At 36.1% G+C, this 27,916-nt stretch overlaps 1 protein-coding gene across 1 annotated transcript in view; it reads left to right on the top strand.

Moving 5' to 3' along the window:
- Nucleotides 1-27,916, top strand: part of Lrba (LPS-responsive vesicle trafficking, beach and anchor containing) — a gene marked incomplete at its 5' end in the record, with an annotated part of 597,162 nt that overhangs the window by 440,509 nt on the left and 128,737 nt on the right. Inside the window, 2 exon segments of the mRNA XM_013522882.1 lie at nt 14,786-14,926; nt 15,950-16,069. Coding sequence (XP_013378336.1) covers nt 14,786-14,926; nt 15,950-16,069 — 261 coding nt within the window.

The raw sequence follows: 27,916 nt of genomic DNA, 5'->3' as shown, positions 1-27,916 counted from the left end.
GTAGGAAATTTCTCCTATGAATTTATGTACAAAACATTTTCAAGTCACCTAGGTAATGTTTTGGTTTCTTTTGAGTTTAATAGCTGGCTACTAGAGCTATATCTCTGATTTTAGGCTGAAACACTTTTTAAGTATAAAAAATAAAATTTAGTAGAGGTGTTTTAAAAACCCTCTTAAGTTTGAAGTTTTAAAATGTATTTATTGTAACATCTTGTTCTTATATTTTGGATTATTTTTATGTAAATATGTAGTATGCTTTTTATTCCTGATTGGGTAATAAATTACTTTCATTCTTATATCCAAATTCCTGCTTCTTCATTCTCAAAGTTTAGTTAGTTGAGTAAGTACATTTACTCCACATTGGATATACTTATTCAAATAATTTATTATTTAAATATTACTAAATATTTATTTTTAAATATTATTAAATATTTGCTGGGTACCCTTTTTATACATTATTCTGAGGCCTGTGCCCCCCCGAAAAAGAATGAAAAATCTCTATTTTTAAGGACTGTTGTTATCAAATGTTATATGCAAATCATTTATAAGAGGCTAATCAGAATGTTTTGTTTCGTTTTCCATTACCGGAATCGAACTCATGACCTCACACTTGCCAGGCAGGCGCTGTGCCACTGAGCTAAATCCCCTGCCCCCCAGAATACATTTATATATTTAGCTTATTGTTTAAACTATCCCACTTTTAGAAAATAATGATGTTTTTAGTGTGAGTCCAGGTTTTTGGAAGTAAGAAAGTGTACGTTCTATAAACAAAACCATCTTATCATTGATTCAATTTAAAAACTAATCTAGACAGTTAAATGTTAATATCAGTATAAAAAATCAGTATTCACTGGAAAATATATTCTGTTAAACTGCATTACCTTATTTACTTTATAAGTTTTGTTAAAAGTAAGTTGCAGAAAGTTAAAGACCTAGTGTGAAATAGCTCAGGGAATAATTTCAGAATCTTTGTTTGTTTGAGGCACAGCCATGGTGTGTAGTTCAAGTTAGCCTTGAATGCACTATGTAGGCCCAGACTGGCCTCAAACTTGTGGTGATCCTCCTGCCTCAATTTCCTGAGGGCTGGGATTACAGGCATGTGCCACCATACCTGACCTCAAAATTGGAGCAGTACTTTTCTCTTTTTTTTTTTTGTCTTTTTGAGAAAGGGTCTCATTATGCAGTTCAGACTGGCCTTTAACTCACTATGTAGCCTAGGCTGGCCTTGAACTCGCAGCAGTCCTGCTTCAGCCTCTGGAGTTCTGGGATTACAGGCATGCGCCACCATGCCCAGCTGGCCTTTTTAAAATTTGGGGCTAGTTGTTGCCTAGGCTGGTCTTGAACACATGGGCTCATGTGATCATCCTACCTTAGCCTGCCATGTAGCTGGGACTGGAGGTGCATGCCATGACTGGCCTAAATGGTACTTTCCTAAAGTACGGGCAAGGTGAAAAGCCATTAGTGGTACTCATAACTACTCAAGTCATCGTATAATCCTACATGTAAGACATAAACTCAAGATATTGCCCTTTAGGGCAGCTCTCTAGACTTCGGTCTTGTACCCTGGTTTGTTCAACAGTTTTACTCATATTGTATAACAAATTGACCATACGGTATCAGCTCCTTCCTCTGGAGTCATCTTGGCACCTCTGTTGAAAATCAGATAGATATAGATATAGATCTGTTTTTAGACTGTCCTACTGAAACTGTTATTTATCCCTACATTATTACCACATTCTCTTGATTACTGTAATTTGAAAGCAAATCATGAAACCAGGTCATAAGAGTCCCCAAAAGTCATAAGAGTCCTCCAACTCTATTATTCTTTTTCAAATTTGTTTGGCTCTTCTAGGTCTTTGCTTTTGATCTATTATCATTTTAATAAGTGGCTAGATTCACTTTGCTAATACTTTCTTAAATTTTGTAACTATATTCATAAAATTAGCTATAATGTTTTCATCCAGTTTCTGGCTTCAAGGGTAATGCTTATATGACAAAATTGAGTTTTGAAGTTGTTCTCTTCTATTTCCTGGAAATGATTGTAGAGTATTAGTATTATTTTATCCCTATTTATCTTTCTACCTGATTGAATTTAACTTAGCTTCCTTTCTGGTATTTTAAAGTATCAGCTTTATTGATGAGACCTTTTATCTTTCTCATATAAACATTTAATGCTACAATTTTTTCTCAAAACACTGATTTAGCTGCATTAGAAATTTTTATGTATGGTATTTTCATTCGAAATATTTTCCAATTTCCTTTGTAACTTTGATTTTGACCAGTGGTTTGTTTAGAATTGTGTTTATTTTTAATTTCCACTTATTTGAGGATTGTTTTCAAGTACCTGTCTCTCATTTATTTCTAGTTTAATCCCATTATGATTGGAGAATATTATTTGTATGATTTTAGTCCCTTATATTAGTCATTGTTTAATGGCTCAGAACATGGTCTATCGCAGTTAATACTCCATGTACACTTGAGTAGAATACACGTTCTTCTGTTGCTAGGTAATATGTTCAGTGAATGTCAATTAGGAGATAAAATAGGCTATAATATTGTTTGTGTGTTTTGTATCCTTACTAATTTTCTACTTCTATTGGTTACTGAGAGAAAAAAGATGAAGTCTCCAACTCTAAATAAATTTGTCTGTATATATTATCGGTTCTTTCAGCTTTCGTTTTATAAATTTTATCATTTGTTTTTAAGGAGCAGATTGAACTGTGTTTGCAAAAAAGATATGCGGTAGCCCTAAACTGCCTCTCCCACACTGGTAACTGAATATGTCTGCAGTTGTAAGCTCTTTGTAGATATGATCAAATTAAGTTGGCATCATAGGGTAGTCTCGCATCCAGCATGACTGATCTTCTCATAAGAAGATGGAAATGCACATGAAGATACTGGTAGACAAACAGAGAGAGAACATTAGTATATGATCATGGAAGCAGTGATTGTTCCTTGGCTTGTAGCAAAAATTGTGTTGCTACAAGCCAAGGAACAATTGGGTTAGGATAACCTGGAAAAAGCAAGGAGAGATCCTCCTCTGATGGCTTCAGAGACAGCATGGCTCTGCTGACACCTTGGTTCAGACTTCTGACCTCCAGAACTCTGAGACAGTTCTGTTACTTTTAGCACCCAATCTGTGGTACTTCGTTGTAGGAACCCTAAGAAATGAATACAGTGCAGAGACATTTGGACTTCTATGTTCTCTTGATAAGTGTACTTATCATAATGTAGTATCTCTTTTTATACCTGTAATATTCCATGTTTTTAGTTCAGGTTTTTTTTGGTTATTAATATAGATGCTTCGCGTTTAATGACTGAGTTCCATTCCTGTGACTAGTTCCATTCCTGTGACCAAAAGAATTTACCAAAAGTAAATTCTTTTGGTCATTAAATGAATTGATCACTAAATGAGGAATTGTATATAGTATTACATTATGATATTCAGAACGAAAAAAGGTCAAAGGAAATTCCAACTTGATGACTTTGCTTTTATTTGTATAACTTACATACAGTACTGTAAAGTATAACAACATAAAACTACAGTACTGTACCATACAGGGCAATCAGCAAAAATTGTATGACTGTATAAAAAGAGGCTCTGAGATTCTATAAACAAGATGTACAGAACTGTACAAAAAAAAAGATTGGTCTTAAGTCCCAACAACTTAACAACTAGAGTCTCTAGTTGTTAAAGGAGGAATATATTTATAGGCGTGACACCATTGTTTTGACTGTTTTTATTTGTAGTATCTTTTTTTAATCACTTAAAAATGCTATCTATGGCTTTATATTTAACATTTCTTTTTGTGGGTAGCATGTAGGAGTCTTGCTTTTATATCCAATCTGACAACCTCTACATTTTAATTGGGATGTTTAAACCATTTGTATCTAATGTAGCTTTTGATGTGGTGGTTTAAATCCATCGTCTTGCTGTCTTCTATTTCATGCAGCCATACTTTGTGTCTTCTCTCCCTTTGCCTGCCTTCTAAATTGTTTTTATGATTTCATTTTATCTGGGGTAGAACAATAGACTGAGATGTGAATAAAATTTTATTCCCATGGATGTGGATGCTGCTGCTTCTGTCAGGCGGTTTGTATGAGGAGTTCAGTCTAATCAGTGCATGAGCCTACTTGGAAGTGGCACTGTTTTCTTCAATGCAGCACCCTATCTGACTTCCCTTGGGGTGGCCCCAGGTGCTAGAAGTTTTTTCTCACTCTTATTGTTCCACCTTCCATTGGACGTTCAATTCCTATGTCACTGGAGTGTTTTTTCTTTTACTTTTTTTTTCCGTACCAGAGATAGAGCATCGTGCTCTACCACCCTGCTATATTTTTAGCCCTTTCTTACGTTTCATTTTGGGACAGCATCTCACTAAGATGCCCAAGCTGGTCTAAAATTTTTTATTCTTTGGCCTGAAATTCCCAAGTAGCTCGGATTACAGGCATGTGGCATTACACCTGGCTTCTTGTGCTGTACTTCTTTTTGCACCCTAGAAGTAGGCTGCTGATGTGTGTTACTGGATGCCAGGCTTGTGGTGGTAGAGGAGCTCTGCAATTCTACTAATTCAGCCTAAGCACATCCTGTTTGAACGGTCCTCGAGAGTGATCTTCTCGGAGGTCTTGCTTCTTCCCATGGCATTCAGACTCTGGAACAGGACTTAAGCAGGAGAGAATTTCCTTTCGCTCTACTATAGTAGCAGACTCCTGCCTTGCATCTGTGCAGAATGCTGGTCTATAGAGATTTGCCGACCCCTCTCCCAATTAAAAGGGATTTTGTTCTTACCTTATGCTAGAAGCAGTGGAGTTTGCTTAGGCCTGGGGATCTTCTAGAGGGTTCCCCTCTTCCTGCAGCAGATTGGTTTTCCTTCTGTACTTTCCCCTGGTTTGGATAATACTTTCCTAGGCCCTAAGTGGGAGAGTTTGGTATTCCTTTCCCTTCAGTTTAAGGACTTGATTCGTATGAGACAAAGGTCAGGGGAGGTGATGATACTGTATCTTCTCCTTGCAACTGTAAAGCACGTATTGTGTACCTGTGTCACCAGATGGTCTCTTCGTTTTCCTATTTTCCATTGTTCATGTACCTTCTCACCCCCTTGAAAAAGAATTCAGAAGTGCACATAAATTCCCTTTGTTTGGATTGATCAGTTTATCTAAACTAATCCATTCACCCAAATTGGCATTTAAAAATTCTTTATAAACTCACTAGATTCTTCTTACCTACTTTTGACTAACTCTTTCTCCTGTCTTTTGCCAAAATTTTCAGTTTCTGTGCCATATTGTTTTCATAGATTTGTCATTTTTGCAGTTCAGTTCACTTGCTTGTCTTCTACCTCTATTTCACAGATACAGTCTTTTTATTAAATGGCAACAACATTCCCGTTATGCGTTCTACAGTCCGAGCGAAAGCAGAACTGCATTATTCTTTGTGACACTGACATTGCCATGACTTTATTCAGTGGGGTCTCTTCAGGAAGGATCCCGCGCCCCTTAGATAAAATCCCATTAAGGTTTGACTACTCTTTTGCCTCTGGTACAACAGTGTCCCAGGCTGTTTTATACATCTCTTGCCCCAGAATTAGAGAATGCCGAATCCTAACCACTAGACCATCAGGGAGCGTTGCCCCAGAATTAGAATGAGGCCACTTACTTAAGGACCTTTGGCTTGTTAGAGTTCTTCAGAGAAACAGAATCAATAGGAGATACCTATATCTGTATCTTTGTATTGAGATCTAAAAGGGTATTTATCTGCAAGCTGGAAATGCAGAAAAGCCAGTGGTAGAGATAAGGCCATGTCTGAAGGATTGAGAGCAGGGTAGCTCATGGTTTAAATCTCCTTTCAAAGCAGGAGAGGAGATGAGGTGTCTCAGCGTCAGTGGTGCAGCAGGCGCCTTTTCTCCTGAGCGGCAGGCATCTTTTTTCCTGACTGAACGCTTCCCACCCACATAGGAGAAGGTAGTCTAGTTTACCGAGTCTGCGAATTTAAAAACTAATCTCATCTGGAAACACAGAAATGCGCAGAAGTAATGTTTGAACCTGTGGCCCATTCAAGTGATAAGGAAAAGTTAGTAATCTGTAAACTAAACAGGGATTTTTTTTTGTTGTTTTATAGAATTTTATGCTACATTTAAAAAACAAAAAACCCTGTACTTCAGATACCAGCTAGAGCCCTGTCCAGCTATTGCATGCAGTGGTCAGGGCCACCAGTCTCTATGTTGGAGCTTGACTGGGTTTTGTTTAGTCTTTCATAAATATTAATTAGCTCTGTCCTATAATCAAATGACTAAATTTAATCACCCCAACAACTGATAATACAGTTGTAGAGAAAAAGTCCAATAAAAGATTGATTTAAGAAAAAGGATAAAATGTACCGTTTAAATATCGATGGCCACCTCAGCATATCATCTTGCTCAGGAACGTGAAGTGCGCCTTAGATAATGCTTACGAATCTAACGGCTGTGTGTGTTTTGACTCATCTTTCCATCAGTGAACAAGTCGAACTATTCCAGTCTTGCTCAGCTGGAGCCTGCTCGCTGTCTCTCAAGCCTTCGCCAGAACGGCACTGGGCTGGGCTCCATGGCTGGACTACGCTAGTAGCCCACTGCTACCTGGCGTAAGTGCGTCAGCCTGGGAAGTGTTTAAAGATTGTCACTGACCCTTGCTTGCCAGGAGTGGGCTTTTTCTGGCAATACAACTGCCTTCAACCCTAATCACTTGCTGCCAGATCTCTCATTGCTAGTAATGAACTCCAAAAGTGTTATCTTACTAGTTATATGTAAGACCCACGGCTATTCTTAAGCCATTAGAATTACTGGAATCCTTTCTGTTATAACTATCATATTATTTGAGGTTATCCTTCAAACTGGAATCCAGTTATTCCCTTTTTCCTGAAAACCACCACACCCCTCCAGTTACACTCGTCCAACAATATTTTACATCTCCTTGTTGGATATTTGGAGTCCCTTTGTAGTTTTAAAATACCTTAAGTCCCTACTTTAAAACACCATATAACTCAGATTCTTGCCTACATAGGGAAGTTTTTAGTTTGTCCTACTTTGTATTTAAGTTTTATGTTGAGAGTTATAGTGTTTCCAAAAAGTGAGTAGTCTAAAACAGAAAATGCAGTAACTATATTTATTCATCTTTACAGACCTTGAGCTCTCATTCCTTTTCTAATTGTGACATTTTATTATGTTTTATGTACAAATCTTTGAAATATTTAGAGCAGTTAGCCCAGGTTTAAGTCAAACAGTGGACACATAATTTCCCCACATAGGATCAAGCTAGACAGAATAAATACAGTACTTCCCAAACTGGAACTAGTTTTTCATGTTCATTTAGCTTTCAAAGTAAATGGAGTAGGGTGTTCAAAAGGTAAATATCACTCAAATAGTTTCTGATTTTATGTTTCAACTTACAGAAGTTGGATGAACACTGCTCCTTGTATTACTAATAATTCATTTTAAAAAGCTATGATGAGTTATTTGATGGTAATGGTTTTAACTTTTTTTATTGGGTAGATTAATTTCTCTAAAAATGGGCAGATTTTGTTATATCAGCATTGGGTCACAATAGTGTTTATCATTTTCATAATGAAAAATAATTTTGTTGATTATATTTGGATTTTTAAGATTATTAATTCAGTTCTCCCAGACATTTATTTTAGCACTGGGATTGGGTTATCAAATTATTTTTATCAATTTATGTGACTTTTTAAAACCTGAATAAAAACCTATATAGTAAGATTTACTTTAACAGTAACTACAGCTGAGTGACATGGAACTATGAAGGCATTGCCACTAAAGCTACATATATGAGTATTGGAAATGATTGCGATTCTGTGTAGGGGCAGAAAGTAAACTAAAATACTTATTTTTCCCAGGATGTATTTGTTAAATCGAAACGATATAGTGGGATGTATTTAACATATTTGTAAGGGAATGTTTTCAAGGGATTAAAGTCACTTAATCCCTGGCCCTTGAAACAGAAGTCCTTCATGCAAAAGCAACAGTAGTGCACTGAAGGATTTTTTTTTTCCTTGACAGTGTTAAGTAAAGTCTAGGGCATATGAAGATAAATAGCAAATCATCTCAGGCATATACTATTGTGTATAACAAAGTATTCTAAAAGCAAGCTTGTGTAAAAATGCTGATCAGGCTGCTTATTACACTTGTCACTTAGATAAAAGAGCTGGTAGAATTGAAACAACATAGTTGCACACCGTAACACTGGCAGTGCAGTTTAAATGACAGAGGCTTTTCTTTTTCTTCACTGGAAGGGTGGGCAAAGAGGGCAGTGATGATGCAACTGTTTTCTTTTAAAAGCTTCAGCAAGGAGCTGGGGGAGCAGCTTAGCAGTGCAGTGTCTGCCTGGCAGGTGCAAAGGCTAAGGTCGAGTCTCTGTACCCACCAAAACAATGAAATACAGTAAATAAAATTAAGTAAAAAGCTTCATCAGCACAGAGGAAAGGCTCTTCGGGTTCATAGCTGGGTATGCAGACGTGAAAGTTCAGAGAGAAGCAAGGCAGTAAAAATGGATGAAAACACTTACCTTTTCTTTTCAAAAAGCTATTTTTTCCAGTCCCCTTTTTCAGTGTCATCAAGACAATATATATATTTTTTTCTTGATTATAAAATAAAGCCTTCTTCTTAAGTGATACCCACAGATACAGTCAGAAATAAAAGCTTTAGTAGTACTTCTCGCAAAAGGGCGTTTAATCTGAAGCTTTGGGGAGGATTGCGCATTTAGCGCACAACCCAGGTCTTTCTAGCCCTGCTGATCAGTTTGGGTTATGGTAGCTTCAAGTCTTGCTGATGCCACTCGGTAGATAACCACCTACTAAGAGTCACCTCACTTTTTCCAGACTCAGTTTTTTACCTGTGAATTGGGGGTGCAAATAGGCCCGTGTGTTGAAAAGTTGTGAAGACAATGCAATGATTTATGTAAGACTCTTAAAATATTTGCTTACAGCCAACAAATTAGTGGCACTGTCATCAGATAGAGTGGCTACTTTGGTCTATATAACATAGTAATTTTCCTGGAATGTTCCCAAAGCAAATCCTTAGTTCTTAATCAAGAATGACCATATTTTATGATATAACATATCATAAAGGATAGTGTATCCTCTCCCGTCCTCCAAGCTTGAAGTTTTTAGTTTAATGTGTTCAGGAAAACCAGACACTTCACATTTAAATCAACAATATTCTCTTCTTTAACCTGACATTCTTACACACCTACAAAAAGCATAGATTCAAGTATTTTGTTATCTGTTGCTTGTCTTTTGCCTTCACTTTTTACTGAGTGTCTTCCTGAGAAGAATATCGCACTGTAAACGTCTGTTTGCATAGGGTCTCTTAAATGGTACAGCGTGGGCTTTGTCTGTCCTCGTAGAATTAAAGGATGTTCCACATTTCTCCACCACATCAAGTGACGATGACACTGGCAGATAGCTTTGAGACAGCATAAGCTTCTTTGCAGAGCTGTGATGCAGTTACTCTTCTTACCCTCTTCTTGAACGCTTCTCCACTTCCCTGTTCCCCAACAATGTGTCATCACAAAATGTGACCTTTTAGCATCACCAACGCCCCTGTTTATGGATGTTATGTTCCAGAATTCTCTATTTCTTTCACTTTAACCCTCTTCCCTTCTTCTCATCCTTGAATATTGGAGTTTTAATGGTTTTCCAAAGAATATCTACCAAGATGTGAAACATTTTTGAGAAATGTAGATTTGAGAAATTTGTGAATTCAAGCAAATCTTTCCTGTGCAGAATTTCTGAGATTTCTTGCCCATTCTCTACACCTTGCTTTTTTTACTGTAAGCGTAATCTAGTAGGTTGGAACTTCACGTTGACAGGCTGCTGGAAATCATAGCAGTTTGTGTGTAACTCTCAGGAGGAAAGAGGGTTGGGGTGCTGGTGATGACAGCAGCAGTGTGTTCTTTTGTGCCAGGAGCTTTCCTCAGCACTTACATACATTACTCTTTTATATCACCTGTTAAACAAAGATCATATTTCCGAAATGGAAAGTATATGAACTTAAAACAGCTTGTAGAGAAAACACAGAGGAGGAACCTTGTTCAGAGCTACTCAGAAATTCAACTAAAATGCAGGTAATTGGAAGAAAGGGGAGGGATAGACTCCCTGAAACTAAAACCAATCTGATATGACACTAATAGATCAAGCAAAACATAGATAAAGGACTTAATAAAATGGCCAGCCAGCCCACCCAGCTGCCGGTGGGTCACTGGATCGGGATGACTGCCCGCCATACTTGGAATCTTAAAATAAAACAGCTTGTAATGTAACAGCTTTAGATGAACAAATGGCCCAGCGAAGGGAATTTGAGTACTAGGTTTGAGTCCCCGAGACTTTAGTTAGTTTATGGCCTAGATCACTGCATCAGTCAGTGCTTGCTAGAGAAACATATAATGCAAGACATACAAATATATAAGCATTTATAAGATTGGCTTACAGGGGCCGCCCACAGCCTGCGCACCGGAGACCCACAGGGTCCTCTTGAGGGACGGGGGCTCCATGCAGTGACCCGTCCGTATCAGGAGGCTGAAGAGCCCGTGCTGGAAGCCAGGAGTGCGGCATCCTGTTTCTCCTGCACACCACTCTGGGAACACACTGCCCTGGGGGGCTTCAGTCTCAGTAAATCCCCTCAGCCACACCCAGGAGAGCTACCTGACCCCATTTAGTTGGTGTTTCTTACTCAAATGCGCAGTCAGTTAACTATCACAATTACTGAATGTACTTTATTTCGTAGTTATTAAAATAGGGTTACCTGACTCATATAATTATTGTGAAAATAAGTGATCATGTTTTACAAATTACAAAAGGTAAGCTAACAATTTTTTTGTTAAATAACTTTAGGTCAGATTTCTTAAAATTAAAAAAAAAAAAAGGAAAAAGCCTGGCATTTTCACTCTTTACTGCTAGCTTTTATTAGTGTTTAAGAGTGTCCTGTGTGGGCCAGAATATAGCTCAGCAGCATAAGTGCTTGCCTGGCAAGCCTGAGGTCATGAGTTTGATTCCTGGTACCCAAAAAAAGAAGAAGAGAAAGAAAAAAGAGTGTTGCGTGCCTTTTAAGTGTTCTGAGAATTCAGAACTGTTTGCTTTTTATTAATATAGTAGGAGATGATTGTAACTTGCTTGATTGTTAAATATGCTTTTCATAGTAACATTTATAAGTGCTTAGATCTTTGGAAATTCTACTTTTATTTTTCCTCTTGTAGTAGGGAAATTCCATTGATTGGGGTTATTGTGTATTCTTAGGGCTGCTATTTACTACTTTGGGGCTTTTAAAATTTTTGATGATTAAAAGCAACCGGTCAAGCTTGTTGTATTGCACAGAGAGATCAATGTAGGATGATACTATCAGAGATCTTCCTAAACTGCCTTCTTGTTGTTAAAAAAACCAGTAATTATGATGACTAATAACCTACTTGCCCGGGTAGTGAGCTGGGCACTTCACAGTGATTATTTTGGCTTTTCATACCATTTTGGTTCTCTTGCCTTTTTTAAAAAAAAGTCTTTTCTTATTTTATTCTAAGTTTTTATTTCCTTGATATTAAACATAGTGCTTCTTTTGCTAGTTGTAATATTCTAAATGTTAAAGTATTTTATTCTATTTTATTTAAACCTCCTTTTCATACTCTTGTGATTGATCTTTTTATTTTCTAGCATTTTAAACACCTTATTGGTTCTATTAGATTTGTATAGTGGTTAAAATTATTTTTCTATAATCTAGGGCTGTATGTATTTGCTTGGTTATGAGTTTGAATTATACCACTTTAGTATTTCCTAATCAATACTTGTTTCTTATTGATTTTTTCCAAGAAGTTATGACCACTTTTGGTTTCCTTCCTTTAAAATTTTGCTGATTCAAAAAAACACATCCCCTGTCGATCTTGTGAGGTTGTAGAGAGATCAGTGTCGGGTGATAGTGCTGGGCATCTTCCTGAACTTCCTAGCGATTGTTACTCTTTGTATGCTGTATAACCAAGAGTAGCTACAGCATTTACTTGTAGTTCTTTTGCAGGGATGAATAAACATCTTGAAATGCTGATTTAGACAATGTTTTAAAAATGCGAGGGGGCACTTTGGTGTATGACTGAGTCTTGCTTAGTTAAATGCTTTGCAGCATTATAACATAGTTGGATTCAGCCCATCTTTTAAAGCAGTTGTCAGAAAAATATGGGCCAGCATGGTAGAATGTATTAGCTCAATACATTGTCTCCATTTTATTATGAAGCTGCTGAGGAAGCTGTGATATACAGCACTGTCATTACAGATCTATTGTTAGGACGGTTCCACAGTCTTCTTTGCACTGCCATTAATTTATAGCAGTAAACAATATGTAGTCTTCCAACTGCAGCAAAGCAGAATCTTTTAATGAGGTGGATGTTATTACCACAATAAATCAGTGCTTTCGCGTAATGTATAATTCAATGTGTGTATTCCCACTGTAACTTCTCTGAGTAAGCTGATAGTGTATCATTGTCATTGCACAGCTCTACTGGTCTTTTTTTTTTTTAACCTTCTTTTATTTGGGGACTTCTTTTTTATATGCTTGCAAATAAATGTGGTATGTCTTGATAGCTGTCCTACAACAGGCTTCAGAAACCAACTGTAACAATAACAGCCAGAATCAATACTGTGGGTTCTACCTACATGGATCTTTGCATGATACCATTTTTTTCAGATGCTACTGAAATCAATCCTAATTGGTTTTAGCATTATATTCAAGAAACGTGATTCTATAACTATTGATTTTTGGGGGTTGAAGGATACTCATTTGGAGAATAATAAAAATGGGAGCAGATAAAGTGAATGCTTAATATGCTGCAGAACCACACAAAAGGAGCATTGATTCTATTTTTAATTCACATAATTTGTCTTTCAGTGATTTTATTTCTTTCCTTTTGCATGGCTCAGTCTTTAGGGACAATGACTAAAATACATTTAGAGGCCTTATACATTGGTTCTGTAACAAAGAATTCTTGGGCTGAGTTCCGTTCTTCACTGGCATACAGTTAGCCAGATATAATTCTCTTTTATAGACACTAAGACTTTAAAAGATGACACTTTAAAATTAGTGTACTGTAACATCCACTTAGAATAGTAATAAAGATTTGTAAAAATTCTATTTGTAAAGTTTAAAAATGGGTTAAAATTGAACACACATTGATTAGAACCAAATGACTGAAAGAAAATGGCCTCAAAGATAAAACTAGTTTTAATAAAATTACTTAACAAATAATTTCAGAAAGGTAGCTGCAAGATTAATTTAAAATGTTGCTTAAAAATCCCATACCATGAAAAACAGTTAAAAAATTGAGTCTGAACATTGCTTCATTGTCACGACTGTTTCTAAAAATATCTATATTAACACAATCTATTTTTATTTTGCATTTCCTCTGAATAATCAGATACTTGCTTATAACCAAGGGGAAAGTAACTCAGAGAATTTCATAAGCGATGTAAAGCAGAGACAGTTCTATATCCTATTAAGAGAAGTACATTAATCTGTTTTTCAGTGAATTGATATTTGTATTTTAAATAAGGACTAGAAATCTACTAGAGATTATGATTTTTAAGAGAGTGAATTGTTGTTTAAAGCAGCTTATCTTAACATTCTTTGAGCCCTGGATACCTTTGAGAACCTCAAGAATGCTCTATCTCCTTAAGAAAATGTACATTTGCATAATCACAAAATTCTACCTGCTCTGTAATAGAGTTCATGTAGTCCCTGAATAATAAAAGCAGCCACAACAATAATGAAGCCAACTAATATTTATTAAGCTTTTATCTTAAGTCTGTGCGTATTGAGGGCTTTACAGGTAATTATTTTCTTGATTCTAAAAGATCATGTTAAGAAAAATAGCATTCATTGAATGTAATGAGGCATAATTTGTGAGAGTTTAATGTACTTTCTCATCTTGTCTTCCACGATAACCTTCTAGCTGGGTGACACTATCGTTCTAGTGAGCCCGTGTTTCTCCCACTTTGTTTCCCTGCTTCGGGGACCTGTGCTGCAATGCTGTAATGTGTTGTTTTCCAGTAAGCTGACCAGCTGTCTACCATCCCTTTTAGGCGATGTATGCGTAATGTCATGCAGACATGTTTGTAATCCTCTAACTTAGGATTTCTCTCGTGCTAGTAGAAATTTCTACTTACATCTTAGTCCCTTTTTCTTACCATCTCTCCCTTGCAACTCCAGTCTCCCCACCCCACCCCCGGTCATTTTCCATTCTCTTCTCAGAACCCATTACGTGTCAGTCCTCTAGCTTAAACATTCTGCTTCCGGTTGTTGCTTCTCATTTGTGAAATGCAGTTTTATAGGCACTTTCCAAAGTAGTGTACCACTAATATTCACCTCAGGTATCTTCGTGAGATTGTTACAGACTGATTAAAAATTCTCATGCAACAGAAACAGACATAGAAAAATGGCAGATTTATCTACCCAACTACTTATGTGTATTTGTAACCTATTTTGAAAAATGAGTTTTTCCAACCACTTTTTGATTAATTTAATGTGTGTTTTAATTTAAGTAGTACTTTTTCTCTTTGTTTTTTGAGGTAGGGTCTTGCTGTGTAGCTTAGGTTTTCCCTGAACTCATGGCAACCCTCCTACCTCAGTCTCCTGCCTGCTGTTACTAGTACATATTTTTGGGTTTTACTTTTACAGCTTCTAGTAGGATAACAGAAGAAAGGAAGAAATAAAGGATGATTACATTGATGTTTCTTGTTTTTTGTTTGTGTTTATTTCTCCTTTGGCAGCCAATCGGAGCTTTGAATCCAAAAAGGGCAGCATTCTTTGCAGAACGTTTTGAATCATGGGAAGATGAACAAGTCCCAAAGTTCCACTATGGTACTCATTACTCAACTGCAAGCTTTGTCCTTGCGTGGCTGCTAAGAGTAGTAAGTTCCGTTTAAATAATAACCCATGACTACATAAATTCAGTGTTCCAGAGAATGTACAGTGATTAACAATTTTCAGCATCTTTTTTGAATGCTAAAACCCTTTTGAACAATTGTGGTACTAATTGTAAGTATTTCTGTCATTTAGTATGTATTTTATAACATTATGATAGAACTGCCTTAAAAATGTTTCACTTAGAATTGTGTGAGTTTTTCCCTTAAATTGCCTCTTTAAATGGTTGCTGTTTTACCACATTAGTGTAAATTCTTTTCAAATGTAGTCTGTTAAAATAAGAACTACATAAGGTTTCATTAATACTGAAACATGGTTATAGTATTTTGGAAGCTTCAGTTGCTCGAATAGAATAATGTGTATCTGTAGGTAAACCAGTGCTGTAGTATTTGGAAAATATATTGGTTAAACAAAAAATGTTTCTATAAAATTGAAAGGTTACTCATTTACTAAAAAGTAATTTCTTTTGGAAAGTATTAGCACAGATCATTAATTAAAGCTTGTTAGAAGGGTATGGGCAGACATAAATCCTGGAAGTAATTTATAGTGCTTAGCTAATTTCAAGCAATTATCCACTAATATGTGTTTAAGTGTTCTTTAACTAAGAGGAGGCTTTTAAATCTTCCAACCATTTTTCTTTTCTTAATCATAAATTTAATATTGTGTAATAGCAATAAGAAAATTATATATTGTACTATTTCCTTCAACAATGAAGAAAATGCCTCTAAGTTATGTCTGAATGTTGTTAATAACTTGTTCTTGGCAAGGAAGAAAGTCTGCAGAAAGTGTCATGAACACCAAATTTTGGAAGTATCTAGAAATATTTCTTCTGAAACAAAAATAATTTTTGCATACTAATATAATAATTTAGTATAACTCTCATTCTAGTCCTAATTTACATTAGTAGCTAATGCCTAGTAGTAACTAGAATATTTAGATGTAAACACTTATAAAAGTATATTTTTATGCATGAGGGAACATATGGATTTTTTTAATTGTTTATTTTGTAGGAGCCCTTTACAACTTACTTCCTAAATTTGCAAGGAGGGAAATTTGATCATGCAGATAGAACTTTTTCATCAGTTTCCAGAGCGTGGCGAAACAGTCAGCGTGACACATCTGATATTAAGGTATAGAAATGGTTCATTTTACACTGTTCCTCCTTCGATGAATGTGCAGTCTCGCTCTCCTCTGGTACACTCTCATTCACTAAAGCTATGCCTCAGAGGATGAGGCCTTAATTAAACATTTGGCTAAGAACCATTATATGGAATTTCTGTCTCATTTTTCTTCTGTGTCTGTCTCTACCTGCCTGTCCATAGCCCGAGTGTTTGTCTTTTCCCTGCCTGTAGTTGTAGAATTTTTTTCCCTCCTCTTTGGAATCTTTTGTTGAAAGAAAAATACAGAAATGTAGCTATAAAGGCTGTAAGAGAGTGCTCAGTGGAATTCCAAATTCAATAGATACATGTAGTGTGAAAAGTACTGTGAGAAAAATCTCAGACATAGATATTTAGAAATATCCCATTTCTGCATTGGTTGCTAACATATTAATTGTACATATTAATGGCACTGAGTGTGATATTTCCATACATGTGTACAGCATGCATTGATGAGGTTCAGCCTCCCTCTTATTGCCCCCTCTCCTGACACACACTATCCCCATACTCCAGTAATTGCCATTTCACTTTCAGGTCAGTTTTTAAGCTTATGTGCAAGAGAGAACACGTAGTACTACTCTTTCTGTACCTGGCTTGGTTTTATTTAACATAATGTGCTTTGGTTCCATTATTTGTCTGCAAATGACAGAATTTCATTCTTTATGGTTGGATATTTCTCTGTTGGGTATATGTGCCATGTTCTCTATATCCCTTCATCTCTTGATGGGCACCTGGGCTGATCCCATCTCTTAGCTAAAGTGAATAGTACTGCAATAAACATGGACATGCAAGTTCCTCCTTAGTGTACTGGCTTCCTCTCCTGTGGATGTATACCCGGGAGTGGGAGATAGCTGGATCATATGGTAATTCTAGTTTTTGCTTTTTTGAGGACCCTCCATGCTGTTCTCCGTAAGGGATATACTAATTTGCATTCCTCACAACAGATCTTTTTCTTCACATCCTCATCAGGATTTTTTTTTTTTTATTATTACCATTCTAACTGGAGTGACATGATAACTTACATAGTTTAGATTTACATTTCTATAACAGCTAATGATATTGAACATTTTTTTCTTTCCCTTATTGGCTACTCATTATTTCTTTTGAGAAGTGTCTATTCAGATCATTTGACCATTTTTTAATTGTATTTCCTGTTTGTCTTATTAAGTTTTTTAGTTCTTTATATATTCTGTAGATTAACCCTCTGTTGGATCAATAGTTGGCAAATATTCTCTCCCATTCTATAGATTGTCTCATGACTGTTGATCGTTACATTTTCTGTGCAGAAATTTGGTGTAATTCTATTTGTAAATTTTTGCTTTTGTTTCTTGTATTTTTGGGATCTTATCCAGCAAATCATTGCCTGTAACAATGTCAGTTTTTCTCTGTAAACGTTGAGAGTCATATCTCCACTCAGAGTATAATCATCTTTACCTACTGTTGGTTCTACATCCATGCCTGACTCTGCATGGTCAAGGATCACATTATTGCTAAAGGAAAACAAGTTCTCCTTTCTAGCGCTTGTGGTAGAGCTCAGTGGTCGCGTGCTTGCCTGGGTTCAATTCCCCACTACCACCGCCACCACTACCACCACCACAAATTATAAATAAGTAAATAAATAAACAAAATTTAAAAGCCTTTCATCTCTATACATATTCATGACTGTAGAACTTGAAAACTTTGTTCAGTAGCTAATATAATCCTCACTAGACTTTTGCTTCTGTGCTGCACAGTACAAAAATTTATTTCTTGTCATAGTGTCTCTTTCTGCAAGGAGCAGTTAGATGCCATTAAGTATAAGCAGATGTGCCTATGGTTCGAAGTTTCTTATAGCTGCATAAAGGGTGTCACCTATGCATAAATAATTATGTGGCAGAAAATAATAAGTACCAAGCAGAATAATAGAGTGCGAAAGAGGGAAAACTACGTTACTAACATGTAGGTTACCATAGGGCACTATAAAGATTGTCAGTATAATAGTAATTACCTTGCTCACTTTAAGTATGATTTTTTATGTCTAAAATATATTTAAGTATTTTAATATTTGTAGAGTGTAACATTGCCCATATCATAATACTCTACTGAAGAGATTCCATTGTATGCAAATTTTTTATGTTGCAGTATCTGTTTGGGATTTTTTGATCTTACAAGTTTCATGCTCCAGAGTACTTTTAGGATAATGTGTCATGCTCTTTAAGAATCATTAGTACAGAGAACCTTATTTGTACGTATGGCAGCATCACAGAGAAACTCATTATTTTGTACAATTAATAATACATCAATAATTATAATAATTTTTTAAATGGAATTGCTTGTAATCCCAATACTGGAAGTCTGAGGGAGAGAGATTACAAATCTGAGTCCAGCCTGGACAACTTAACTACTTACTGAGACCTGTCTAAAAATAAAAACAAAAAAGGGCTGGGGCTATAGCTCAGTACTAAGGCTCTGGGTTCAACACCCTCCCTCAAATTAAGAGATTAATAGATAACTTTGAAATAGATAATTAGACAAAAGTAAATAAGAATGGTTGAGATTTACTAATCCTTGTTGAATTCTACCTCATCTCAAGATTCTTTTAACTCTTGAGAAGTAATAATGAGATATAGATACTGTACACAAAAACAGTTCCCTTCAATACTCCATGTTTAAAAGCAAAAAAAGAAATCCAAACAAATGATGGAAACATGAAAAACAACACGATTTTCAATTTTCCCTTCACCAGTAATAAGGACTCAAATGCATTGCTTTTCCCTTTGAGTGCCCCAGTATTTAATAACAGACTCTATTACTAGAGAAATACTAGAATTTCAGCCCTTGTTATTGTGCTGTTGTGATTTCTAGCTTTGTAGCAGCATTATTTAGGGTACTTATGAAGAAGTAGCATACAAGGGTAAGGGAAAGGGGTATTTCTGTTTTGTTTTTGAAACAGAGTGTCACTCTATTGTGTGTTGTAGCCTGGAGTTCTTGAGCCCAAGTGATCCTCCTGCCTCAGCTTCCTGAGTACCTGGGACCACGAGTACACAGCACCATATCCAGTTTTAGGGAAAAGCTGGTTTTTTTTAATGTAAAAGAAATTAAAATTTGAGGTGTCAAGGTCATTGGAGCATGAAATATAGCTGAATTGTTAAATGTAATTTCATTATGTTCAGAAATTATCTTCAGGACTAACTTTACTGAAACATACTTACTCTTCTAACCAATATCTATATTCTCCTTCTCCACGCCTCTCAACCCCAAATCCACAGCAGGACGGGGTGTCAGGCATTAATAAATTCCTACCACTTCCTGTGTTGATAACCAGTTAACTGGAGCACTACAACTTAGGCTTTCAAATATTTTGAAAATTATGTGATGTATGGCTACATATGTAGCATATATGTACCCTTTAAATAGATTCCTGATAGTTTATCCTTCTAAGACTGAGAGATTTGATCATGTCTCATTTTTTAAATTTTTTCCTGCTTCTTTTTGAAGTTTTGCATTTTAATATTTGAGAAAGCATATTTAAAATTATTATAATACAATAAGAATAAATATAAATATTAAAATAGTATATGAATGTAAATGAAGTCACATATAACATTGTATTTCAAGTGCATCCTTACAGTCTTATCTGTATTTTTGCACGTCTTACTGGAATTTCTGCAAACACTAACAACAGTCTTGAACAATAGGGAGGGTAGTTCAGAGTGAAGACGGAGTAGTAGAAATTACTTCACTGAGTGGATTCTAAGGTGTGCCGCGCTGATTGATATAGTATATAGTACTAAAATATTTTTGTGGCATTTTATAAAAATGAAGCTGGGATACATAGAGGAATTACTTACTTTTTTTCCAATAAAGAAAAAATAAGAACATAACCTTTCTATGCTTTTTTAGTAAGGAAGAATTTAGAACAGTATTTTAGAATACTTATTTATCACATTCAGCCAATACTTGGAGAATGTTAGTTTTTAAAATAAAAGGTTATTTATGTAAAATATGAATTAAATTTTAATTTTTTTATTTCAGAGAAGAAAGATTCCTCATTAGGTTTCACTGAAGCAGTCTGTCAATTTTAGCATGAGTTACCGCTTTCAAAAGTTTTTGAGATCACTTGTTTTTGTGCATTCAATTTGAGATCTAACCTTTTAGTGATACCTTTCGTTCTGCCTGAAGAAACCGTTCAGACTGGTTCTTTAAGTAGGCACCATCCAATAGAAATATGGCGCAAACGACAAATATAAGCTACCTATATAATTTTAAACTTTTGTGTAGTCACGTTTTGAAAAGTCAAAAGAACCACATGAAAGTAATTTTAATAATGAATTTAACTTATTTAAAAGTAGTATTTTGACATATAATCAAAATAAAGTAATGAGGTGTTTTCCATTTCCAACACATCTCTTCAGACCAGGCGCAGTTCACGTGTTCGGTCACCCCTTGCTGGTGGCCTCTGTGCCCGGCGGGACAGACCTAGAACCGCCCCAGGAGACAGCTTCTGAAGGGTGTCTGCATCCCGTTTGAGCAACAGTGTTTCTGGTGTGTACTTGATCTACATATGAGCTGGAAAATAGTGCCTTTAGCATGTAGTCTTGAGAACTGAAAAAGAAAGTGTTAAAGTTGGTTTGGAGTATCTCTGCTGTGATCTTACAAAATCTTCAGGAAAGGACTGGGTATGTAGCTCTACATAGGGTACTTACCTAGCAGATGTGAGGCCCTGGGTGTAGTCCCCAGTACCACAAAATAACAACAGCATTAACAACAATAAAGGTGATGTTGATAGTGATGCTGATAAATGCCTGGTAGAGTCTACTTCCAGTCTTAAAGATTCACTCAAATTTAGAAACTAAGGTTCACAATAGATAACTCTCTTCAGCTGTAACTTTGAATTATTATGGTTGTATTCTGTGGAACAAATCACAGACTCAAAGCTTAAATGAGTGTCACTAGACAATCACATCTAAATATTGGGCAAATGGAGAAGCTATTTTAAGCAGTTCATTGTGCCTGATTTTTACCCTTTTCTTGGGGCAGTCTTTCTTTCAGGGACCCAGTCAGTAAATTCAGTCTACTATTTAAGTCAGAGTGACTTGCTGCAGTATAAGCATTTTAATTCCTATGGAAATGATTAAAGATCAGGATTAGAGAGTAGGAGGAGTTTAAATGGTACCTTGGTTCATAACTCGAATAGTGAGAATAGTACATGGATCTATACTGGAGATTATTGAAGAGTCATAATTTACCTGAAGCTTAAAATTTATTATGATAATTTACTACTGAAATATAACCTATGCTTAGGGCAAATTTAGAGTAAAAAGTTTAGAGGCATTCTTAAGAGAGCAGTTACTTTTAAAAAGCTTTTTTTAGTTGATCCACCATCAGGCCCTGGTTGTGACCCAGGGTCAAATGTAGCACAACTCTGTGGCCTTCGGTGGGCTTTTTGCACTAGAAGAGAATCTGACAATAATAATTTAAAAACCCCAGCAACTGAGCATAATAGATGGATACTGTGTTCTGGAATGAAGAGAAGGGAGAGCAAGGAGGAACCTGAAGCCAAGTATGAGGAGCCCTCTCCTTTGGTAGGAGGTTGGAGTGTGTCCTGCCATCCAGCAGTTGGGAGACGCTGCCTGGGTTTGTAGCAAGAGTGGCGTGAACAAATTTTGTGGTTTTGAAAGATAACTGCGGTCAGTGCTGAGAGGTGTGTTAAGGTATGGACAAAAGTGGGTGCAGGTGACAAGAAGTTAACGTAATTAGGCAAAAGACAGTGAAGGCTTAAACAGTGGTGGCGATGGGGCTACACCAATGTGCATACGTTCACACATATGTAGAAGGTGACTGTTAGGATTTGGTGATTGATTTTTAAGATGAGAGAGGAAGAGGGAGATTACATTTGATTTGGAGAACACAGAATAAAGGGCACGTTTTGCCAGCACACAGACATTTGGCTTTTTCTGAGAACTTAAATCCCCCAAAACACATTTAGCTAAGCTAGGCTTCATTGATTGTTCACCTTATGTAATACCTAATAGGAAGCAGTTGGTGTTGAAATGCTGCAATAAACACAGTTCTTACTTCACCTATCTCTCTAGATGAGGAAGACAGGTATATAATACTATTTTTAACCACGAGTTCCACTCTGACAAGTGCTATAATAAGATATAAACAAAATGAAATCATGGCTGGAGGAGGAGGGCTGCAATGACTTCATAGAGTGGTTTTTTGAGCTCTATCTTTAAGCATGCAGGGGAGTTTAATAAATCTCCCAAATTTATGTCTCTAGCCTGTACATTCCTTCTGATATCTGACTCCCTCCTCAACACTTCCTTTTGGATACATAAATTGTGTCATAATTGTAACATGTTCAAAACCAAATTTTTTTTCTTCTGCTCACAGCCTCTCTGCTTGGAAGTAGCACCCGGCAGAACCCCATTAAGCTTTTAGATGTAGTTGCGCTTTTCTTCCCACGAAGACAGGCTAAGCTGTGGGAAAACACCATGCTGTGGTTCAGATCGTTTTCAGCGTTTGTTAGCACGTGTTTGCTGCACACTGGTTACAGTCATGATGGGGTGCGGGTATGTACACATAGCACATCTCAGTTCTCCTGACATTCCCTCGTTCTTCGCTTCCTCCCGACTTCCTCCATTTCTAATTGCCCTTCTCCCTATTTTGTATTATCTTTTATTTTGCTTTTTGAATGATTTTTACTTTGAATTTCTCATATATGAGGAACCATATGATGTTTATGCTTGTGTGTCTGATTTTATTTTACTTAATGTTATGATTTGAAGATGCGCCCACTTTCCTACAAATGATTCAAACTTATCCTTCTTTATAGCAGAATAATACTCCATTTTGTATATGTACCACATTTTCTTTATTCTGTTATCTGCTGATGAACAAATAGGCCACTTCCAAGATTAAGCTCTTCCCGAGTTGTGCTGCTATAAACAGGAGCATGCATGTGTCAGGGTAATGTGATGTTTTAATAGGAAGATACCCAGAAGGCGAATAGCTGGGTTGAATAGAATTTTTACTTTTAGTTTTTTGAGAAATATCCATACTGATTTCCATAGTGATTGTGCTAGCTTATGTTTCCTCCCAACAATTTACAGCTAAGCCCTCCCCACTGCAGTCTGATTAGCGTTTATTATTTCTTTTCCTGTTGAATACCATTCCTTCTGGAGTAAGGCAGAGTGTCAGTGTTGTTTTAATTTGCATTTCTCTCATGGCCAGTGATATTGAACATACCTTTCGTGTATTTATTGACCATTTGATCTTCTTCTGAAAAGTATCTATTCATTTCAGTTGCCCATTTTTAAAGCCAAATTCTTGATCTCCTTTCTTTCAAATTGCTTCCCTCATAGTCTTTTCCTGTTAGTAAATGGTTTTCCATTGAGAGTAGAAGGTGAAGTCATTAAAATTTGAGATGCAGGGGCTGGGGATTTAGCTCAGCGGCAAAGCGCCTGCCTGGCAAGCGCAAGTTCGTAAGTTCGGTTCCCGGTACCGGAGAAAAACCAAATAAATAAATAAATAAATAAATAAAAATTTGAGATGCAGTATATCCTAAATCTGCTCCAAAATCCTACCTCTTGTTTGTTTGTTTGTTTGTTTGTTTATCATGATACTGAGGATTGAACCCAAGGTCTTCAGTGTGAGCTACATCTCCAGCCCTATTTATTTATTTGTTTTATTTGAACTAGCTCTCACTAAGTTTCCCAGACTGGTATTCAGTGTGGGATCTTTCTGCCTCAGCCTCCCAAGAGTGCTGGGAGTTCAGGTATATGTTACCATGCCTGGCCCTGTTACCTCTTGACTTTTTTTTTCCTTTGTTCATTCTGTCCTAGACAGTCAAGGCCTCCTTGGTGTTCTTCAGGTACTTCAGGTATCGTCTCACCTTAAAGCCTTTGCTTTTAATTTTCCTTTCACTTGAAACATTTCCTGAAGATATTCTTGTGGACTCATTTTTTACCCTTTTCAGGTCTGCTCAGTAAAGCCTTCTGTGTCTCCCCTAAAGTTGCCTTCATACCTCGTGCCCTTTTACTTCCTGATCTAATTTTTCTTCATGTCACTCACTGTCTGACATATGTGTGTTACACTCATTGACTGGTCTATTATGCTTTATTTCGCTGGAACACTACCTCCGTGGAAGGATAAACTTGGCCCAGCTTTGGTCATTGGTTTGGCCTCATTGCTTAGAGTCTTGCCTGGAACAGAGTAGGCATTTGACTATTAAATTAATGATTTAGTGAAGTGATCAGTATTCTGAGCAAGAAAAATGATGTGAACAAAGTTTGTAGAAAATGCTTGATACCTTGCAGAATGATTGTTGGTCTGCTAATTAGTTTTATGCTGTTGAGCTATAGAAAATGCTGAAAATAGGCAATTAGGTCTAATACGAAAACCTTCAGTAACAGTTTCAAAATATTTGGCTTAGTTCTTTAGGCCAGTGCAACGAAAGTTTTCAGTAAACCACCAGATAGTAAGTATTTTAGGCTTTATAATTCATGGGATCCCTACCACAGCTGACCCCTTCCTTTGTAGCACAAAAGCAGCCGTGAACAATACGTAAACAAGTGAGTGTGACTGCGTTCCAAAAAATTTTACTTACTGAAAACAAGTGTCAGACCATGTTTGCCCATGGGCTTTATTTTGCAGTGACCCTCTATAAAAGGCAGTAAGGAACCACTTAGGATTTTTGAGCCAGGAGTAAAATAGAATAATCCCTATTTTAAAATAGGGATATTTTATATCCCTAATACAGCCTTTGGCCGTAGTATGGGAATGAAGTACTACGTAGTGGAATAGTAAGGAAAGAGGACAGGAGCCGGAGTTGAGAAATGTTAGGAGGCTACTGGGGTCAGTAACAAGGGATGGTCGCAACCTCAGCGGGCTGGGAATCTAGGGGGAGAACCGGAAGTCATTCTCCAGGATGTGGGTGTGGCCGGCTGCAGGAGCAGGCAGGTGTACAGACTTTCTGTGTGTGAAGGAGTCGGAAAGGCAGCTGATCTGAGGAGAAATAAAAGTAAACCCATGGATCTTTGCTCCACGTGGAAAGGGGCTACTACTTTCTTATTTTAGGGTGGGGTTTTCTGCCTGTAAGAGAGCTAGTAGCTGGAAGTTACAAATTCAACAAGAATTGTTAGTAATTCCACTTTCTACATTTTAAACCATATAGATGAAGTTCTTATTCTTACAGTTTTACAAAAGAAGTACATTGGACATAATGTGAGTGGTTATATCTTGGATATTCCATTTAAAAACCTACTTTTATAATTAATTGCATATTGGTAGTGGTAAATATAAAATTTGTATTGTTATGAAACTATTAGGGCAGTAAAGTGTATTCAGTACTTCCGATTAAGTAAATAGAATGCAGTTAAATCCTAAGAGATTGCTGAATGAAAAATTTAACATACATGACCACCACCATGCAGTAATATCACATGAATTAATTTAGCTGTAAAAATTAACCCTTATGAGTTTTAACTGTACATATATATGTTAAATAATAATAGAGGGTGGAAGTGATCATTGAATAGTTTTATTTGTGTCTTGTGAGATTTGTAAAACATGAGACCTTTGACTTGCCCTCTGCTACCTTTGAAATCCCAGGGGTCCGCAGTGTGAAGATAAATTAGGTTCCACTTCCCCACGAGTAGCACATCTCTCACTATGTTAATCCATGCCATGGATGATAATAGCATTAGTGTTAGGCCCATTTACAAGAAAGTGTTTAGTAACAATTAATAGAACATAATTTCTGGAAATACATTTCTTAATGCATTTTTAAGAAAGCTTAAGCTTTGATAATGTGGTTTTATTTTCTTAGTTGAGACATACTTTTTAGTAATTTAGAATTTTTTTAATGCTAAAATAATTTAAAGTAAAATCTTCTTGTTCATGCATCATTCGTACACTTCTGGCTTATGCAGTCCTTCCCTCCCTCCCCTTTTTTATATTCTCCCAGGTCCTTTTGTCCATAAGTCTTTCTGTTTCGGTCACACATCCAGGTAGTAGTGAGCTTGAGCTCTCACCTCTCTTAACACTGTAAAACACACCCTAACTGAACTGTGTCTCTTCATCTTTTTTTTATACATTATGCATAACTTACGGACTTGTTGATTTACTCACACCTCCTTAGCCTTTTACTCTTTCAAGTATTAGGAGGTTAAATGGCGAACCCGAAAGGGGTTTTTTTTTAGTATTGAAGTTTGTACTCTTTTGTCTTCAGTGAGGCATTGTTTTGTTGATAAAAGTTACTTATAAACGCTGAATATTTTCTTCTGGTGTTCCTGCTGTGTAGAACAAAAAGATCCTTTAAGAAAGATACTATTATGGCATTTAGAAAATATTCTCATTTTCTTGAATTATAACAATGTAGATATATGTAACATATGACTTGCTTTATGATTAGTGGTCTTATTTTTTTTTAATGTTTTTTGCTCGGCTAGAGAATGTAGACTGATCAACAACACATTCGTAGATACTGATAGAGACCATTCTCCCCCGTATTCACATACTCATATATTCATCTACTTACATACATACATACATAATACATTTATTTACAACTTGTTCCTTAAGGGATTTAAGATGGACTTTTTGGTTGTGCCTTTCCATATGGAAGATATAATTTACCATTTGTTTCTATTATTGCTGATGATCTCTTTCCAAATGACAGTTGCATTTAAGTTAGGAAACTTCAGTAGCAAAAGACAGAATGAAGATAACGAGTAGTCCAAGTATGGAAATGAAAGATGTGTTGAAAGCAGGAGAGAACTATCAATTATTGAGGGAATTTGTCATAAAAATGTTAGGCTATTAAAAAATAATAAATTCATTTTTAAATGGGATGCTGACTTAATAGGATTTATTAATCTCAGATATTTGTATCTGAGATTATCTGAGGCATATTTATTTTTTCAATTTCACTTATTAACTAGTCTTATGATTATGTTAAAAGCATTTATAAATGGGCATAATTCAGTGATGAATGATCTCTTAGCTTTAAGAATTTGGCAAGGTGAATTAGAAATTTGGGCTTTTTGTAAGCAGTTTTATTAATGATAATAATATGTGGATACAGAATTCTGTGCTATCTTGCATGAGCCTTACAACAGCCCTGTGTTTTAGAAAAGGCAATTGAGGTGAGTACAAGGTCACAAAAATTAAATTAATTTCAGGATATGTGAGAGTAAATTGAGTAGACAAGACTCAAACCCAATTATTCTTTCCACCATATTACATTGAAATGGATTACCCATTGATTTGTGATCTATGATTTTCCATTATTTTAATATATTTGAAACAGCAGTTTTAGAATACTGAAAACCACACAATATTTATTTGGGTCTGTTTAGAAGGATAGATTATTTTTTCTTCTCCAATTTAAAAATTGTTATGTTTTTCTTTTACTAAAGGAAAAAGTAGCATCTTGTTTACAAAGAAAACATCTTGTCTATGAAATGAGACAATAAGTGAAAACATCAATTTGAAAACTTTCAGATATGTTTTTCATTTAAAATAACTATTTCAAATATATTCACTGTAATTGACTTTAGTAAGTTTTTAAAAACCTTTTGTAATTTTGGGGCTAACAAAATTAAGACTTGCAAGTTATTCCAGCACACATGTGTTTTCCCATAACACATTGTTCATCCAGTCTGTATTGTTCATTGGAAAGTTTGTTTGGGATTTGGTTCTTTTTTCTTTTTTTCTTTTTTGTAAAATACATCAATTTTTCCAGTGGTAGAAAGCCAGAATTCTGCCTTCACATCTTTTTTACCATCAACGCCCCCAACACAATACACCTTCAAATAGTGACCTTGGTATTGT

The sequence above is a fragment of the Chinchilla lanigera genome, unplaced genomic scaffold (genome assembly GCF_000276665.1).
Source record: "Chinchilla lanigera isolate Chin_1 unplaced genomic scaffold, ChiLan1.0 scaffold00070, whole genome shotgun sequence".
Classification (NCBI taxonomy): Eukaryota; Metazoa; Chordata; class Mammalia; order Rodentia; family Chinchillidae; genus Chinchilla; species Chinchilla lanigera.
The sequence above is the reverse complement of the archived record's forward strand: the minus strand, read 5'-3'. Positions and strand labels throughout refer to the sequence as shown.